Source organism: Punica granatum, chromosome 4 (assembly GCF_007655135.1).
Source record: "Punica granatum isolate Tunisia-2019 chromosome 4, ASM765513v2, whole genome shotgun sequence".
NCBI classification, from domain to species: domain Eukaryota; kingdom Viridiplantae; phylum Streptophyta; class Magnoliopsida; order Myrtales; family Lythraceae; genus Punica; species Punica granatum.
In genome coordinates, this window is record NC_045130.1 from 38,472,660 (window position 1) to 38,488,963 (window position 16,304).

The 16,304-nt window shown below is 40.8% G+C and overlaps 4 protein-coding genes and 1 non-coding gene across 11 annotated transcripts; 4 read left to right on the forward strand and 1 right to left on the reverse strand.

The window, feature by feature from the left end:
• The first annotated feature begins 280 nt into the window (after positions 1 to 280).
• LOC116204407 (myosin heavy chain IB-like) lies at positions 281 to 2,825 on the forward strand. Its single transcript, XM_031536479.1, has 5 exons — positions 281 to 301; positions 423 to 876; positions 1,951 to 2,263; positions 2,356 to 2,414; positions 2,504 to 2,825. The coding sequence occupies exons 1-5, from the start codon at positions 281 to 283 to the stop codon at positions 2,533 to 2,535; spliced, it is 879 nt and encodes a 292-aa protein (XP_031392339.1). The 3' UTR covers positions 2,536 to 2,825.
• Positions 2,706 to 5,110, reverse strand: LOC116206231 (probable inactive receptor kinase At4g23740). Its single transcript, XM_031539045.1, has 2 exons — positions 3,716 to 5,110; positions 2,706 to 3,628 (listed from the first exon to the last, which is right to left on the reverse strand). The coding sequence occupies exons 1-2, from the start codon at positions 4,857 to 4,859 to the stop codon at positions 3,015 to 3,017; spliced, it is 1,758 nt and encodes a 585-aa protein (XP_031394905.1). The 5' UTR covers positions 4,860 to 5,110; the 3' UTR covers positions 2,706 to 3,014.
• On the forward strand, positions 5,065 to 5,136 carry TRNAM-CAU. The gene has a single exon. It is a non-coding gene; the product is annotated as a tRNA-Met (tRNA).
• Positions 5,137 to 5,255: 119 nt separating this feature from the next.
• On the forward strand, positions 5,256 to 8,525 carry LOC116203752. Of its 7 annotated transcripts, none has more exons than XM_031535654.1 (4): positions 5,256 to 5,450; positions 5,944 to 5,991; positions 6,071 to 7,714; positions 7,999 to 8,525. In XM_031535654.1, coding segments are annotated over exons 2-4 (2,046 nt in total). In that variant the 5' UTR covers positions 5,256 to 5,450; positions 5,944 to 5,990; the 3' UTR covers positions 8,400 to 8,525. The 7 variants fall into 7 exon arrangements, with proteins under 7 accessions (XP_031391514.1, XP_031391509.1, XP_031391510.1 ...); XM_031535649.1 differs by having other exon boundaries at positions 5,257 to 5,788; positions 5,944 to 5,987; XM_031535650.1 differs by having other exon boundaries at positions 5,257 to 5,450; positions 5,894 to 5,987.
• Positions 8,526 to 8,835: 310 nt separating this feature from the next.
• Positions 8,836 to 11,974, forward strand: LOC116203754 (metacaspase-1B-like). Its single transcript, XM_031535656.1, has 5 exons — positions 8,836 to 9,129; positions 9,293 to 9,345; positions 10,083 to 10,247; positions 10,725 to 10,826; positions 11,410 to 11,974. Exons 1-5 carry the CDS (start codon positions 8,928 to 8,930, stop codon positions 11,533 to 11,535), a joined length of 648 nt encoding a protein of 215 aa, XP_031391516.1. The 5' UTR covers positions 8,836 to 8,927; the 3' UTR covers positions 11,536 to 11,974.
• Positions 11,975 to 16,304: the final 4,330 nt, after the last annotated feature.

Genomic DNA, 16,304 nt, shown 5'->3' on the forward strand with positions numbered 1-16,304 from the left:
ATTGTACATTCAATAAATAAAATTTTCACTGAGTCTATTAGCCGTTTTCGACGTCTCTGTCCAACCAAAATATGTTTTAAGTTGATGTGCATTGAAATACAACTATATATCATGTCAAAAATATTATTCTTTCAATATAATACAGAAAAAAAGGTATTTCAGTAATTGAATTGGCATTGCCCATTCTCGATACTTTAATAGTTCGATGAATTGTTTGCTAATTAATGGTCGATTGTGTACTAAGTTGGGCTATGATTCCGACCTTAATCGAATAGCTATGATGGAAGAATTTCTAAATGAGGTTTGAGAAATAAAAATCCCAATACGTATAACAATAATAATATTAATAGAACATCTTTCGATTGTCTTGCTGTGTTGCAATAGCATCATGCCCCAAGGCATCTCATGGGCCGGGCCCTTAGGAGTCCAAGCCCACGACAGGATTGATACGACCCGAACCATTTTCTCCGACCCGACTCCGCTTCTATTTTGGGCACGTTTCCCGTCATCGAAGAGTCTCATTCATCGTCATCGCCCCGAGTTCCAACTCGCCCTGTCAGACCACCGTCGTTTGTTTTGAGCTCCGAACTCGCTCCGTCACCGGCGATGGACTACCGGTTCAGATCGCAGAGGCGAGTCCAGATCGACGAGCCCCAGGCTCCTCCCAAGTTCGACGACGCCGGAGACGAGCCCCGGAGGACGATGAGGAGGAGCACAGCCTTAGGTTAAGGCCGTCAGATAGCAATGTCAGCGATGATCAGGAGCCTTTCATGGGTTTCAAGGTCCGCAGGAAGGCGTCCCTTCACCGGGAATACAGGGGAGACTACCTTGACGTGCCCTCGCATCCGTCCCTGATGAAAATTCTGCAGAAACAAGGTTCGGTTTGAGCTTCTTGGTTCGATTTAATGGCGGCTTTTAGGAATTGATCGTTTGCTTTTCCATTTATGTGTGGCATTTAGCTGTAGTTGACGAATCAATTTCAGAAATTCAGGCTGTGAATGTTTAGGTCAATTATGCTCCTATGATTTCTATTCAGCTAGTTTAGTGTCTGGATTTGGAGGATGAGTGATTGCCACATTAATGAAACTTTCGCAAAGCCTTGATCCTGAATTGTCGATGTGTGTAGCATTTGTGAACAACATCTGCTTCTTCAATATCATCTCAATTTCGTATCAGTGACATTCTTATTATTGATGCAAAATCCTCTTCCAGAACGATGAAATTCCGCCCTCTGAGCTACTAAAAGGCGGCATTTTTCCAATTTCTATTGCCAATTCATCCTTGATAGATGCATTTGTCATATGCTGTTGAACCTCTATCTTGTTCGACCAAGAGTTTCCTTCACATCTCCAGTTTAGACTGGTAGCATGAGTTGAATTCTTATAATAATTTTCTTTATTTTGGGGTTCTTTGTATGACAAAATATGAGCATCAACAGCTCTTTACTCAATCTGTCAACTTTATCGCTTTATGTTCTTTTCGAGGTTGGATCGTACGCTTATGTTTGTAGATGGCAACAGCTTTTATGATATATTAGATTTAGATGGCAAACTGGTTTCCACGAGATTTGGATGCATCTAGTTTTCTTCTTAAAAATTTATGCACTAGCTCTAAGTTTCTTTTTTTATTGCCAATGTTACCTCAAGCAAAAAAACGGGTTGGTAGTTGCTACTTTGACCTTTCTTTCAGCATAGGTAACCCACAGGATAAATCATATGAATAAGATGAGTTGTAAACATTATCTTCTTAGAGTTGCTTGTGGGTATAGTAATCCAGATAATTTTTGCATTTGATTTGATTGAGTACATATGCTGTAATGTCGATTTATCCAATGCGTCTTCTGCTGAATTGGCTTTTAACTTGAATATCATGTGGACATACTTAATTTTGACTCCACCTGCATATCCTATATGTAATGCTTATATATATTCCATTTCCTGGACTCTGCAGGAGATAAGCAAGTTCTCTTTGCTGACAAAGTCCTGAAGTTCACTGGTTCTGGGAAAATGAAACGGCGTATCCTACTCATTACCGATTTTGCAATTTATATTATTGACCCCGAGACTGATGCCCTCAAGCGGCGAATAGCTCTGGCAGCTGTAGAGAAGATGTGTTTGAGTGAATTAAGTGACAACTTCTTTGCAATCATAGTCCCCACGGAGTACGACTTACTCATGGCAAGTACTCGAAAGACAGAGATTGTAACTGTATTGGTCGAGGCCACAAAATCCGACTACGAACTCGAGGTGAACTTTTCCAAAGGGTACAAGAACTCGGACCTATTTCTCTTTTACATAATGTTTCTTCTGTTCATATGCCCAAGTACTGCTCTTACTGGATCGAGTTCCTTTCCAGGTTTGAGTATAATGCAGCTGCTGAATTGGTCAAGGAAGTCCAGTTCGAGGAGGTCGAAGGTATTTAATTATGTTCATTGATTGTCAAGACGAACTGGAGTTTCAGTATTCACTATTGTTACTCACACTATTTATCCATTCATATTCAGGAGGCGTGAAGACAAGAATCTTGAGGAAGTAAATCTCTTTGTATACTTGGATACTGTTTACGTCTATACCCTACTGGGAATTCGATGATCTATAGATGATTGGGAACACACTTTCAGTGACCATATTTCGAATATGCCCATTTCATTATTGTGTCTAGACTTGTGGATTCGCTTCCTTTGTCTTTACTTTTTCATTTTTTGAGGGGAGAGTGTATTTAAAGGTGTGAGAGGTAGATTTTCTTAGTATTGTCGACCAACTGTTCCACGAAATACATTTCGTGATAATTTGATTTACATAATCGATGTAAATTGTTTCTGAGCAGCTGATTCTTCCTTTGTTGTTTGGAATGTTGAGCGAAAGTTATAGAACTTTTGTAAGTAAAGGAGAATGGGAATCATGTTACTTTATCGATACAATCAGCCACGGGGAATGAGATTAGATCATTGTCGAGCAAGGGAGAACTTTGCTCGAGGATTTTAAAACTAACGGTAGAGAATATGCTTTCAGTTTTTATGCCTGCGGGAAATGAAATGGACTTTTCTGATCGACAGACGGCTGATCTTTACTTTTCGCTTGATAAACGGTCTCCACCATTTCAAGGACTTCTGCCATTTTCGGTCTCTCCTCTGGTGTGGTAGCAACACAAGCCAACCCTATCTTGAGCATCCCTATCATTTCGTCCTCTATGTTAGGGCACCTCAGAAGCTCCAGATCGAAGACCTCCGCACTCCACTCCTCTCGAACCACCGACTGCACCCATCTAACCAGGTGGACCTTTGCGGCGTGTGTCGGCGACTTTCCAGTCAGAAGCTCCAGCAGAAGAACCCCGAAGCTGTACACATCCGATTCCTGGCATGCATTTTGAGCATCTAACATTTCAGGAGCTCGATACCCCGCTGCTCGCAGTGATGCTGGCATCATCGGGTTCATCAATGTTGTAAGCCCTATGTCTGAAACACACCCGAATCCTTGGGTGTTTAAGAAGATGTTAGAAGCCTTCAGGTTACCGTGCACCAGTCTTTTGCCATTGTGTGCGTGGATATATGCTAAACCTCTGGCTGCACCAACTGCTATCTTTACTCGGCGTTCCCAACTCAGCCGGCTTTGTCGACCTGCTATTTTGCCTGCAATGGTAGACCTTACTGACTGAATGAAAGCAAGACCAGAAAGCAAAAATGGACTAAAAGAGCGGGAGATGAGATTATGTATACCGTGTAGAATTGAAGATACGCTTCCTTCGCTGAAATAATCATAAACTAACATCTTCTCATCCCTGGAGCAGTAGTAAGCCCTCAAGGGGGCAATATTCTCATGACGGAGCGTTCCAACTGTCTCCATGAGCAGCTCGAACTTGGCTGCAGCGACACTGAGTTCCGCCACCCACTTAATCGCTACCTCATTCCCGTCCTTGAGAACTGCCTTATATGTATGTCCAAATGTGCCTTTCCCGAGCACCTCGGCCGGCAGCTTCAGCAGGTGCTTGAACCGCAAGGAATAACTGAAACCGGCAAAAGACATGATCTTGTCATCCCTTGTTGGATTCTGCTTAATCGGCTTCTTCCCAGAAGAGCCTCCCTTTGAATCCAATGAGGTTTCATAGTCAACCCCGTTGCTTGAGCAACAAGTAATCACCAAGAGGGAGGTTACAGCAAATCCAACCGCACAAGCACCCAGAGCAATCCCTAACAGTGCCGGTTCACCAAGTTTTTCGATCTTTATGCGATGGTCAGAATCTGATGCCTCCAATGCCAGATTGTTTCCCAGAAATGCCCAGCTCGGGAACCTCTGGAGCGACTTTGGCATGGTTCCATTGAGCTTATTGTTGGCTAAACTTATCCACTTCAAGTTAGGCAGGTTGAGATCAGGAATCTCACCTGAGAGTGAGTTGTTGGCTAGATTCAGAGCCGCGATATGAGTCAACTTCGAAATAGAATCGGGAATGCTCCCACTGAATCCATTATTGGATAGATCGAGAACCGTGAGGTTCTCCCAGACAGAGAAGTCTGAGGGCAGCGGGCCCGACAAGAAATTAAACCGGAGGCTCAGGACCTGAATGCTGAAGAGGCGGGTGAGTGTGTTGGGCGGGATTGGTCCACGGAGTCCTCTTCCAGGAAGTCGTAGAGATACTACCCGAGACCGGTCATCTGAGCAGGTCACCCCGGTCCAAGCCTCGCAGACGGGAGTGTCCTGTCTCCAGTTAAGGGCACGGGCGTGACGCGTTCCCAAAAGGAAGTCGAGCAGGGCACGCTTGTCTTCATCCAGGTCGGCGAGAACTGGAGGGAAAGCCAGTTCTCGGGACAGGAACAGAATCGCAGAAATGATCAATAGGAGGTTCTTGCCTCTAGTTCTTCCCATGTCCCGTGCTTCCAAATGCTGATGAAACTGATAACCCCTTCAATGTCGAAGAGTAAAAAGCTGTTGGTGGGAATGTAAGCGTTGAATTGAAGTGAGGAAAAGATGAGCTGTTGTTCCTTGCAGAAGCAGCATCAAAAGTTCAAACTTTACATGGCGAAGCGAAAGCTGCTTTAAATATATATCTTAAGAAAACTTTAACAGCAAGATCAGAGTGGCGCAGCGGAAGCGTGGTGGGCCCATAACCCACAGGTCCCAGGATCGAAACCTGGCTCTGATAATATACAGAGTGGCTTCCGACTTTTTCTTTTTTAAAAAAATTTCCCCCTATATAAACGGCGCCGTTTATGGATCCGCGATATATTTTAATTGAAATAAAAGAGATATTATATTTTAATTGAACGAGAAAAAGAGGGGATGATAATCGAGAAATGAAAGGGGAAGAAGAAGAAGAGATGAGCGATGATGACGAAACCCTAATCGTCCCCAAAATCTCGCGATAATCCGCAGCTTCCTCTTCTCTGCTGCTCCCCTTCCGTCGAGAAGATCTCTCACCTTCTCTCTCTCTCTCTCTCTCTCTCGGCCTTTCTCTGCGTAAGCTTCCATTTATCTTCTCGTTCCATTTTCTCTCTCTCTCTCTCTGTCACTCTCGCACTGAGTTCTCATCCTCCAACTCGTTGTTTGATTGCTGAGACGATGGCTGCAACTAGTACTATGTCCTTAACTCTGCCACAGAAATGAAAATTGATGAAGATGGTGAATTTAATTGTCGGTTAAAGATGCTAAATTATTACGAAAGGCTTCTCCTTTTGTCGATGTCTATGCTGAATTTGTAGTTCGAGTTGTTACGATCAGGCTTTGTCTGGACTGGAGAGAAATGGAGGGAAAATGGAGGCTATCCCCTCCATTCCTCTCCAATCCAAAACAAAAGGGTAAGTCAATTGTGCAGTCTAACCTTTGCCAGTCAATTAAAAATCCGATCTTCCTCGTACCTTTGTGTTCTCGGTTCTGAAAAATCTGAACTTTTCTGTATACAGAATGACCTTAGTGACATCCTCCTCTTCTATTTGTGTGTGCGACCATTCAGGTGAATCTGCAGCTAGTGTGGGCACGGAGGTTTCTGCTCTATAAGTAAGTTCGTGTTTGTGCCTTTTGTTTGCTGCATTTGATCGAATTTTGCCAGCATTCTGATGAGAACCTTGTGTTGTTGGCAGTGGTGAGGGAGAAAGATGTTTGTTGGGAGTATGCCGATAAATTAGATGGGAACAAGGTGAGATGCAAGTTCTGCCTCAGAGTTTTAAATGGTGGCATTAGTAGGTTAAAGCATCACCTCTCCCGGCTCCCTAGTAAAGGCGTGAACCCGTGTAGCAAAGTGCGGGATGACGTTACTGATAGGGTGAGAGCGATACTAGCAACCAAGGAAGAGGTCAGGGAGTCGCCTAGTGCCACTAAGAAGCAAAAGTTGGCGGTGCCCGAAGCTAAATCTCCCGTGAGTAATGCGGCAAATAAAGTTTTCATGCCTCTAGAGGGTTCCCCTGCAATGAACAGAGTTTTTTCGCCGATCTCTCCGATGGGGTCTTCTTCCCTCAACAACCAAGAAAATGCAGAGAGGAGTATCGCCCTCTTCTTTTTCGAGAATAAGCTGGACTTCAGCGTAGCCCGTTCTTCATCATATCTGTCGATGATCGATGCAGTTGGAAAATGTGGGCCTGGGTTTATACCTCCTTCTCCAGAAACCTTGAGGACCACCTGGCTTGGAAAGATCAAGTCTGAAGTGAGCCTGCAATCCAAAGATATCGAGAAGGAGTGGACCACTACGGGGTGTACTATAATTGCAGATACATGGACCGACAATAAATCGAGAGCTCTAATAAACTTTTTTGTTTCCTCACCATCTAGGACATTCTTTCACAAGTCAGTTGATGCCTCCTCGTACTTCAAGAACACCAAGAGCCTCGCCGATCTGTTCGACTCCATGATTCAAGAATTTGGCCCAGAGAATGTTGTGCAGATAATCGTGGACAGCAGTTTGAACTATACTGGAATCGTGAGCCATATCCTGCAGAACTATGGGACCATCTTTGTCTCTCCCTGCGCTTCTCAGTGTTTGAATCTTATCTTGGAGGACTTTTCTCGGGTAGATTGGGTGAACAGATGCATCTCCCAGGCACAGACTATCACGAAGGTTATCTATAACAATTCCTTGATGCTCGATCTGATGAAGAGGTTCACTGGCGGGCAGGAGCTGATTAGGACAGGAATTACAAAATCAGTGTCAAACTTCCTCTCTTTGCAGTCAATGTTGAAGCAAAGGTCCAAGCTAAAGCAACTGTTCAACAGCCCTGAATATTCTACGAACTCCTCGTACACCACAAATAAGTCACTGAGCATTTCATGTATTGCCACAGTCGAGGACAACGATTTCTGGAGAGCTATGGAAGAGTGCGTTGCCATTTCAGAGCCTTTCCTTCGAGCTCTTAGAGAGGTTTCGGGAGGAAAGCCTGCTGTGGGCTCCATATATGAGCTGATGACAAGGGCAAAGGAATCAATTAGGACGTACTATATAATGGACGAGAACAAGTGCAAGACGTTCTTGGACATTGTCGATAGGAAGTGGAGGGAGCAGCTGCTGACACCCTTGCACGCTGCGGCAGCATTCTTGAACCCGAGTATCCAGTATAATCCCGAGATCAAGTTCCTCACATCCATTAAAGGGGACTTCTATAAAGTCCTCGAGAAGCTGCTTCCTGCACCTGAGATGAGGCGAGACCTCACCAATCAAATCATCACATTCACTCGAGCTCAGGGGCTGTTTGGATGCAACCTAGCAATGGAGTCCAGGGAGACGGTTGCACCAGGTACATCCTCCAGTTTCTCCATGGGGTTAGGGCCCTCCTACGGGCTTAAATATTAAGAAAATTTTAAGGAGTCGGTCACAACGGTTATCTTTTGGCCACTCTCGTGCTCATACAACTTGGCGCATTGAAAACCATCTAGAATTGCAAAAGATAATCTCGAGTCCCGACTGTTAACAACAGATGGGCTCGTGCAATTCAAGCTGCTGGGAGGCGTAGTATTGTTGATGTTTTTTCTGGCTTTTAGAAGGTTAGCTGATCTAGTTATCATTCCATCTACTGTACAGGACTTTGGTGGGAACAATATGGAGACTCTGCACCTGCTCTACAAAGAGTTGCGATAAGAATCCTAAGCCAAGTATGCAGCAGTTTCACCTTCGAGAGGCACTGGGGCACGTTCCAGCAGATCCACTCGGAGAAGCGCAACAAGATCGACAAGGAGACAATGAACGAACTCATCTATATCAACTACAATCTCAGATTAGGGAAACAGATGCGGTTCTTGGAAGCTGACCCGATTCAGTTCGAGGACATTGACATGACCTCAGAGTGGGTTGAGGAGAGCGAGAGCCCAAGCCCAACCCAGTGGCTCGATCGGTTTGGTTCAGCACTGGATGGGAGCGACTTAAACACGAGGCAGTTTAATGCCGCTATCTTCGGGGCAAACGACCATATATTTGGGTTGTGATGTGTTTGTTAACTTCGGTATATAATGATTTGACTAGTGATCCTGTAAATTAGTAGATGATTGTTATTGTAAGATAGATTGTTAGTTGACTTCCCGCAGTATATGATGTCTCTGTGATATGTACCATGCCCGCACCGTCTCGGTCCCCTGATAGTAGGATCTCCCTGTTGCCTTTTCCTTTTCATCGCGGTGAGAGATCTTACCGTCCTGGATGATGCGGGCGCCGTAGCGCGGCGTTAGCATAGAATTTCCAGTGTACTTAGAGGTGATCGAAGCTTGGCAACGAATCTTCCGTGCGTTTCTAATCTGGACAACAAAACAGCACGTTATCAGGTTGATCATAAAAGTTTCCGCAGGGACTCAATTTTATAAAAACTCAAAATCGAGGGACTCCTGAAAAAATTCTCAAAAATTCTCCGACCACCAGCGAACGTCATTTCCTCCGAAACCAGACAACACTCCGACCACTCGGCTTACGCGGCTGCTTCTTCGACCTTCCTCTGACCCTCTCTCTCTCTCTCTCCTCGGATGGTCTACGATTTCGAGTTCCGGGAAGCAGGCCACCTCCCTCTGTACCGGACCCCCACGCAACCGCCGTCATCTTCAGCGCCGCCCCCGCCGTCCTACGGACAGAGGATGTACCCGCGGGTGGGTAGCCAGCACGGCGCCGCCGTGGCACCTCCACCGGCTGGCCGCCCCTATGGCGCTCACCCACCTCCCCCTTCTTCCAGTAAGCTCTCGCCCGTCCTTAATTGCTCTGTATGTGGAAATTCCGATTGGTTATCGCTAAAGTTTCGATTTTGCTACGAATGGAATTGAAGTTTCGATCTTTTGTTGGATTAGCAGCTCTGAAACTGAAAATCAAGCTGAGTTTTTTATTGATGGTATTGCAGCTGGATTGGGCATCAGGGTTACTGTAAAACCCGAGTACCGGATCAATCCTCCGGTGAGTGTGATTCCGTTCTTGTTGTTGATATCCCTCTGGTAGCTTGTTTTCAAGCCTAGTAATAGCTGATTGGAAGTTCTTGCTCGTATAGATAAGTTCCTTCTTTTTGTGCATGTTCTGTAGATGTTGATCGGATATAAAGAAAGATCTTCCTTCTCTGTGTTTTGGAAAATTGTTGGTGCTCCTAGAGGGAGGTTTTTCGCTTATCTAAATGATTTGATTTTCGTCACATTATTATTGCAATCACCTGACATTGTCTCTGTTGGATCAAGCTTTGGTGAATGATAATTGACCTTGGTGTGATTTATTTTGATGTTCACATTAGTGGATGTGAATGATATCGAGGATATGGAAATTTGGTGTTTGAAAGAGGAGGGATTTTACTGAGATGCCAATGCCATGTCATAAGGAGAAGGGAGCATGTCGACTGTTTATGAGGAATAAGAAATATTTCTTGATGGGAGTTAATTGCAGTTGATCTATTCCATCTAGGGAATGAGATTTCTAAATCTCGAAAATGGTGAGCGAAAGAGATTGCTCATTATTCTTTGAAAATATAGCTGTGAAATGTGCTTGACGTAGTTATGCTTTTATCAAATGTCGACTGTTTGGTTTTGTATGATGGTTTTGTCTTGGGTTTTGTACTGAAGATTATTGTGGTAATCACTCATTTCTTTAAGTTACCTGCTTGTTCTCTGAGTTATCAAGTTATCGTTTACTTTGATTTCCATTTGCAGCCCCAAATGTCACCTCATGTGGGAGAAATACCCCGAAGCAATTTTCACTTCGACTTTGATTTTGAGAGAAAAATTCTAGCTGAAGCGGAGAAGGAAAACCCAAACTGGGGCAAGCTTGCTATGGAAAACCAACCACTAAGGACTGCTCAACCAATTACGCCACAGGTACAATAGATATTCTTTCTCATGTTTGCCTAAATTATGCTCTCTTATAGAGTAGTATCTGTTTACATAGATTAGGTAGGTATTATGAACATAATAATCTGGCCAATGACAAAAGGGATGTCGTTTCGAAGTATATGCTTGTCACTGCAAGAGGTTTCTGGTAATTAATCTTGTCTCTCGTCCATATCATGGACTTTGGTTTAAGTTAAGCCCCTGTTCTCATGCATGTCCTCTCAAATTTATGCAGTGTTAGATGCATCATAAGTCCTTGCTCGCAGAGTTTCATTCCTTGGTACAACATTAGAAATGAGATAATTCAGTTTAGCCCCTTGATGTGATCTTGGATGTAATAATTCCCCCTTCAAGGCTCCCACTTGGTTCATTCGGTTTGGACCTATGTTTTATTTTTATGAAATTTTCATCTGCGGAAAAGGATTTGTGTTTTGAGCCATAAATTGAGCAAAACTGTTGGTCCAGGGTCCTGTTGGAGATCCCGTAGTTTCCAAGTACATTGCCATGGGTCTTAACCGTGAAGCTGTTTCAATTGCCGTTGCAAAATATGGGGATGACCCTAACAAGGTACTTTTTGAGCTTTACGACATCAATTCATTGTTCTCTCAAATTTACGCATTTTAGGGAACATATCCGCAATCGTGTTGGTAAAACAAGTAACCTGCAACTTAGAAGTTGCTTTTCAGACTGGAGGTTCAGAACTGTTCTGCAGAAGTCCTTTCTCCCGATGTTGAGGTCCTCATTGCTTTTGCTTTAGAAAGCTATTAAGTTTGGTTCATCCCGTAAGAACTTTCTTTTGTCACTAAGGCTGCATCATATATTTCACTGCTGGACCAGATGCTGAGCCGATCAAAGCTATGGGTTCATGGGTCGGCTGGGTATTCCGTGGCCTAACCATTTTTTCTGAAAATAAAACAAAATATTTAAGAATATGATTTATGTAAATTTAAGGTCTAAGAAATCATTTCGAAGCTTATAACTTTTGTCAGCCTGAGTGGTCCAGCTCTCAAGGCTCTTATTTATAGTTGGCCCAGTTTGATCGGCTTGAGTGGGCTGGCTTTTAGAATTATGCTGCGCATTGCTTGTGCTTGTACTACAGTATATTCAGGCATATGTTCGTTGCGAATTTCATACTGTCTTGATAAAACAGGTGAAGGGGTTTGTAAATGGCTACACAGCGCTGCGGGAAATGGGGTTCTCTTCGAGCACAGTTGCTGAGGCTCTATTCATGAACAACAACGATACAAATAAGGCATTGGCCCACTGTCTGTCTTAATGGCTCTTGATAGAAGTCCAGTGACATTGTTGCTGTCGAATAGCAAAACACATCTTATCATTTCATTATCTCGAAATCTATGTTCCTGTAGTTTGATGCTGATCAGATTGCCGTCCATGAGTGGGGGCTATCTCATGTAACCAAGTGATGTATTAGTTTCCCATCAACAATGAATTGCTTCTTTTGCCAGAGCGGTCTTGATGAAGGAGAGAAAGGCAGTAGATCGATTTCCTTATGCCCGAGGACGGCTCATTACTGTGGATCAGGACTGTCAACTCATTTTCTCAAGTTGGGATCCTCCTATATCGGGATTTGGTTCTAGTTTGGTTAAAGTAAAACCGGGAGCAATATTAAGATTATACGGCAGGTGATCATATGTTATCGGTGAAAATGCAAATCTAAAATAAACGGCACACCATAAATATTTTTATTTTTTTTATATCATGAAGGACGTCCATTTACCACATTCCCGTTGCCATGATTTCCCGTTGTTTTGTATTTTTGATATCCTGAGAAACTCTGATGTCTTCATAATAAATGTTTATGGACCATTGCCAATAGTTTAAGGAATCTTGAAGGTGTAGTGGGAAATGTCAATTGGCAAATGTTCCCAGCGGGAATCCGGAAATATCGATGGTCCTGGGATGGTATGGTAGCATATTGGCACATTCATCGTCCTATGGCCGTAGCGGCTCCTGCTAAATGAGGAGGGTCCATCCAACGGCGATGATTTCTCTAAACCGTCCCGCTTTCTGCTAAATGAGGAGGTTCCATCCAACGGCGATGAGTTCTCTAAACCGTCCCGCGTTCCGGACCTATCACTATTTACTAGAGAACAAAATCAGCAATCGAATACCTAAAGGAATGATTAATGCTGCGTTTGTTTTTATAGTAGGATTTTAAAATCAGATTTTGATTTAGAAAAAGAGTGGTATAAATGGGGCTCACCGTTTGACTTTGTATGAATTATTTTATTTTGTTGTGGAAAAAAGTGGTATAAATTGGGCGACTTTGTATGAGTTATTTTGTTTTGTTGTGGGTAGAATTATGTTAAAATTGTGATTTTAAAATTGTATCCACAAACCAAATAAGCCCTAAGATTTGCACGGTATACTTTTCTGCCATCTTATCTGCGCATTATCAACAGATTCCCCACGTTTCGATCCCAATTTTTGGGGTCAATTCTTCATTTTTAAGAGAAGGGATTGGAAAATAGAAAAAGCTTCTACAGAGTCGAGGCCGAAGATTAACCTGCACTTAATCATGCGGACTTTATTAGTCGTCACCCATAATAATCGCTCGTTAGTGCTGATGGAATTTGCTTTAGATGCTGATCGAGACGATCTGATCTTATATTTTTAGTTGAAGAGAGCATGAAATCTCCCTCGAACAACGAGTCCTATGAATGTTGGACGCGGTAGTCCTATCCCAACATAAACACGTAGCATCCCATCCCCATTCGATTGCGACCTACGGGATTAATATTACATCTATATCCATATAATAATAATAATAATAATAATAATAATAATGATAATAATAAATATTATTATCATCATCATCATCGTCATCATGCGTTTCATCAGTGAAAGCTTCTTAATTAATTAATCATTTTCTCCCCCGTTAATTTTTCTCAGTCCACCTAATTTTATTTCCTCGGTACGGGAAATTATGCCTCATAAGATGGGGAAAACCATCGATTTTATATAATTTATATTCCCATTTTCCAGCCGTTACTCCTTAAGAATTGTTCAATACAAGATAATAGCGTAAAGGTTTCTAGGTATGTTTGGTTTTAGAGTTAAATGAGTTGAGTTTTGATTTTAATTGAGTTGTAATGATTGTGTTGTTGAATTGTGAAAAAAACAATGGATAGTTGAAATAATTTAGTATTAAAAATTGAATTGAATGATTAAAAAAATTGAAAAAAAAGAAAAATAATAATTGTGTTGTTGATTTTTGTTATTTAGTGAGTAGAGTTAAAATTTTAAAATCTTGATTGCAAAACCAAACGAGAATGTTTGAGATCCCAAACCCACATATAATGCTAGCATCTATACCACTACGAGAACCAAAAAAGTTTAGAGAATAAAGGTGTAGTGTAATCTATCGCATATTAATAAAGAGATTGTAAGTTTGGTTCTCCTAATGGATTCCAATACTCTTTTATTAGCTATTAAAGTTTCTATTTCATTGTATATATTCACCGAGACTTCCCTTTGTAACAAAAAAAAGTTTTATTGAACGTTTAACTTTTAAGAATATTTACTAATAATTTAGAAAAAAAATAGAACCAATGAATTAGAAGAAAATTTAAGACAAATCCGTCTTTTCCTATTAAAAATTTTTTTTGGGTGATTTTCTTTTTCTATTTCTTTAATCATGAGACGAAAACCCGTACTTTGTGCGGGAAATATATAGATAATTTTTTTATGAGTTTTCTCCCTCCCTCCGTTTTTTTCTTTCTCTTTCTCCCTCACCTAAACCTAAATCAACCAAAGGCCTTTTTTTTTCCACAACATTTGATAATTATAATAATATTTCTCCTAATTAACGCGTAAATATTAATAGTTTCTTAATCATGAAAAGTCTTATAAAATCTATTGATTTTAGAAGAAGATGAAATGAAATAAAACGGTAAATTCTATTGACAAGATTTTTCTGGAAATTTTTTTAGTTTCAATTAGAGAATGTATTTGTATGTTAATTTAATGAAATTTGTGCATAGCGTGGTTATATATCCATAGAGTAAATTGACAAATTAATCCTCCAAATATGCATGTTACATCAAATCCGATCTCAAGAAATTTTTTACATCGAATTGAATCTTGAGAGATTAAGTATATATCAAATCCGATCTCAAGAAATTTTTTACATCAAATTGAACCTTGGGAGAAGTGTACATCAAATTGAACCTTGGGAGAAGTGTACATCAAATTGAACCTTGGGAGAAGTGTACATCAAATTGAACCTTGAGAGATTAAATGTACATCAAATCCGATCTTCCGTCAGAATGCCGTCAAAAAATGGATGGAAAAATATGATCTGGCATTCAACAGCTAATGTGACATTATTTGATTTTTTTCCATTTTTTTTATTATTTCTCATTTCTGTCCGACTTAAAAATGTGGTTCCTACAGTTCCCTCACTTTTCAGTCGGAGGCAGGAAAAACTTCCTCCTCCCGACGCGTCCTCCTCAATCGCTGGTGCTCTCGAGAGTTAGAGGCAAGGGGAGAGAGAGAGTGACGGAGAGATTACGGCGGCAACTATTGGCGAGTCTACGTCGAGAGCACCATCGATCGAGGAGGACACGCCGGGAGGATGAAGTTTTTCTCACCTCCGACTGAAAAGTGATGGAACTATAGGAAATACTTTTTTTAAGCCAGACAGAAATGAGGAATAATAAAAAATAATGAAAGAAAATAATCAAACAATATCACATCAGCAATTAAATGCTAGATCAGATTTTTCTATCCATTTTTTGACGGCATTCTGACGGAAGGTCGGATTTGATGTACACTTAATCTCTCAAGGTTCAATTTGATGTAAAAAATTTATTGAGGTCGGATTTGATGTACACTTAATATTTCAAGGTCCAATTTGATGTATACAATCTCTCAATGTTCAATTTGATGTAAAAAATTTCTTAAGGTTGGATTTGATGTACACTTAATCTCTTAAGGTTCAATTTGATATATACTTAATCTTTCAAGATTCAATTTGATGTAAAAAATTTCTTGAGATCGGATTTTATGTACGCTTAATCTCTCAAGGTTTAATTTGATATAAAAAAATTTTTGAGGTCAGATTTGATGTGACATACATATCTGGAGAACCAATTTATTAATTTACTCTATATATATATATATATATATGCACGCACTCACACACGTACACATATAATTCATTTTAGTTGACCTCACAATGATTTAAACAGTGTCTGTTCAATCAAATAAGGTGTAGTGTAGTGATTCACGCTTTTCGACTGATAATTAAGAAATTTTAGATTCGATATTCAGTATAACTATCAATATCCTTTTATTATATATTATTATTACTATTTCATTATATTATATTTACGAACTTCTTTTGTAACCGAAAAAAAAAGAAAGGTGCCCTTTGAATATTACTATCAGTGAAAGGTAAAAATCGACCCGTTTCCCAATCAATTGAGAATTTACTGCAACAATGGAACGGTTTCTCATTAGAGTCCAGCATGTTGCAAGTTAGTAGTCTTGCATGAATCATATACTATATACCTTTCATTATATTATTCTAGAATAGATTCATGGGAGATTGTCTATAGCTAGTGAGATGACATGAGAACTTTATCATGTCTAATTCATAGACGTCCCATGTTCCGTTCCTCTATGTAATACGACGTACCAAGTGAACCTTCGGCGTGTGAAATAGAGCTTTGTAAATTGGGCAAATATTCTAAATAATGGCCTAGAATCAATGTGGGTTGATTTTAGGTAACTTGCTGTCTCATCAATCCTCAAATAAAATTTAGGTTTCAATTCTTGTATATACGTGGAGAATTCACAATCAAGAGATTTGATTCTTAATAAGATGACAAAGCTTGAATGGACTTGATTAGACTTGTGCGTTTGATTTCAGAGTTAAAGTAATTTTGATTTTGATTTTGATTTTGATTTTGATTGTGGAAAATGACAAATGAGATGAGATTATAAATTTGACTTGGAAAACGTGTATTTTTGTTGTGTAGTGTGTTAAGTTAAAATCAAAATCATGATTCTAAAATCACA

Coding starts and splice junctions, on each gene's coding strand:
- LOC116206231 (XM_031539045.1), bottom strand. CDS start 4,859: ATGGGAAGAACTAGAGGCAAGAACCTCCTATTGATCATTTCTGCGATT. Junction 3,629..3,715: donor CGTATCTTCAATTCTACACG/GTATACATAATC, acceptor CTACCATTGCAG/GCAAAATAGCAGGTCGACAA.
- LOC116203752 (XM_031535654.1), top strand. Junction 7,715..7,998: donor CAGGGAGACGGTTGCACCAG/GTACATCCTCCA, acceptor TCTACTGTACAG/GACTTTGGTGGGAACAATAT.
- LOC116203754 (XM_031535656.1), top strand. CDS start 8,928: ATGGTCTACGATTTCGAGTTCCGGGAAGCAGGCCACCTCCCTCTGTAC. Junction 9,130..9,292: donor CCCACCTCCCCCTTCTTCCA/GTAAGCTCTCGC, acceptor ATGGTATTGCAG/CTGGATTGGGCATCAGGGTT. Junction 10,248..10,724: donor CTCAACCAATTACGCCACAG/GTACAATAGATA, acceptor CTGTTGGTCCAG/GGTCCTGTTGGAGATCCCGT.
- LOC116204407 (XM_031536479.1), top strand. CDS start 281: ATGGAAGAATTTCTAAATGAG. Junction 302..422: donor TGGAAGAATTTCTAAATGAG/GTTTGAGAAATA, acceptor CCGGGCCCTTAG/GAGTCCAAGCCCACGACAGG. Junction 2,264..2,355: donor GAGGTGAACTTTTCCAAAGG/GTACAAGAACTC, acceptor GTTCCTTTCCAG/GTTTGAGTATAATGCAGCTG.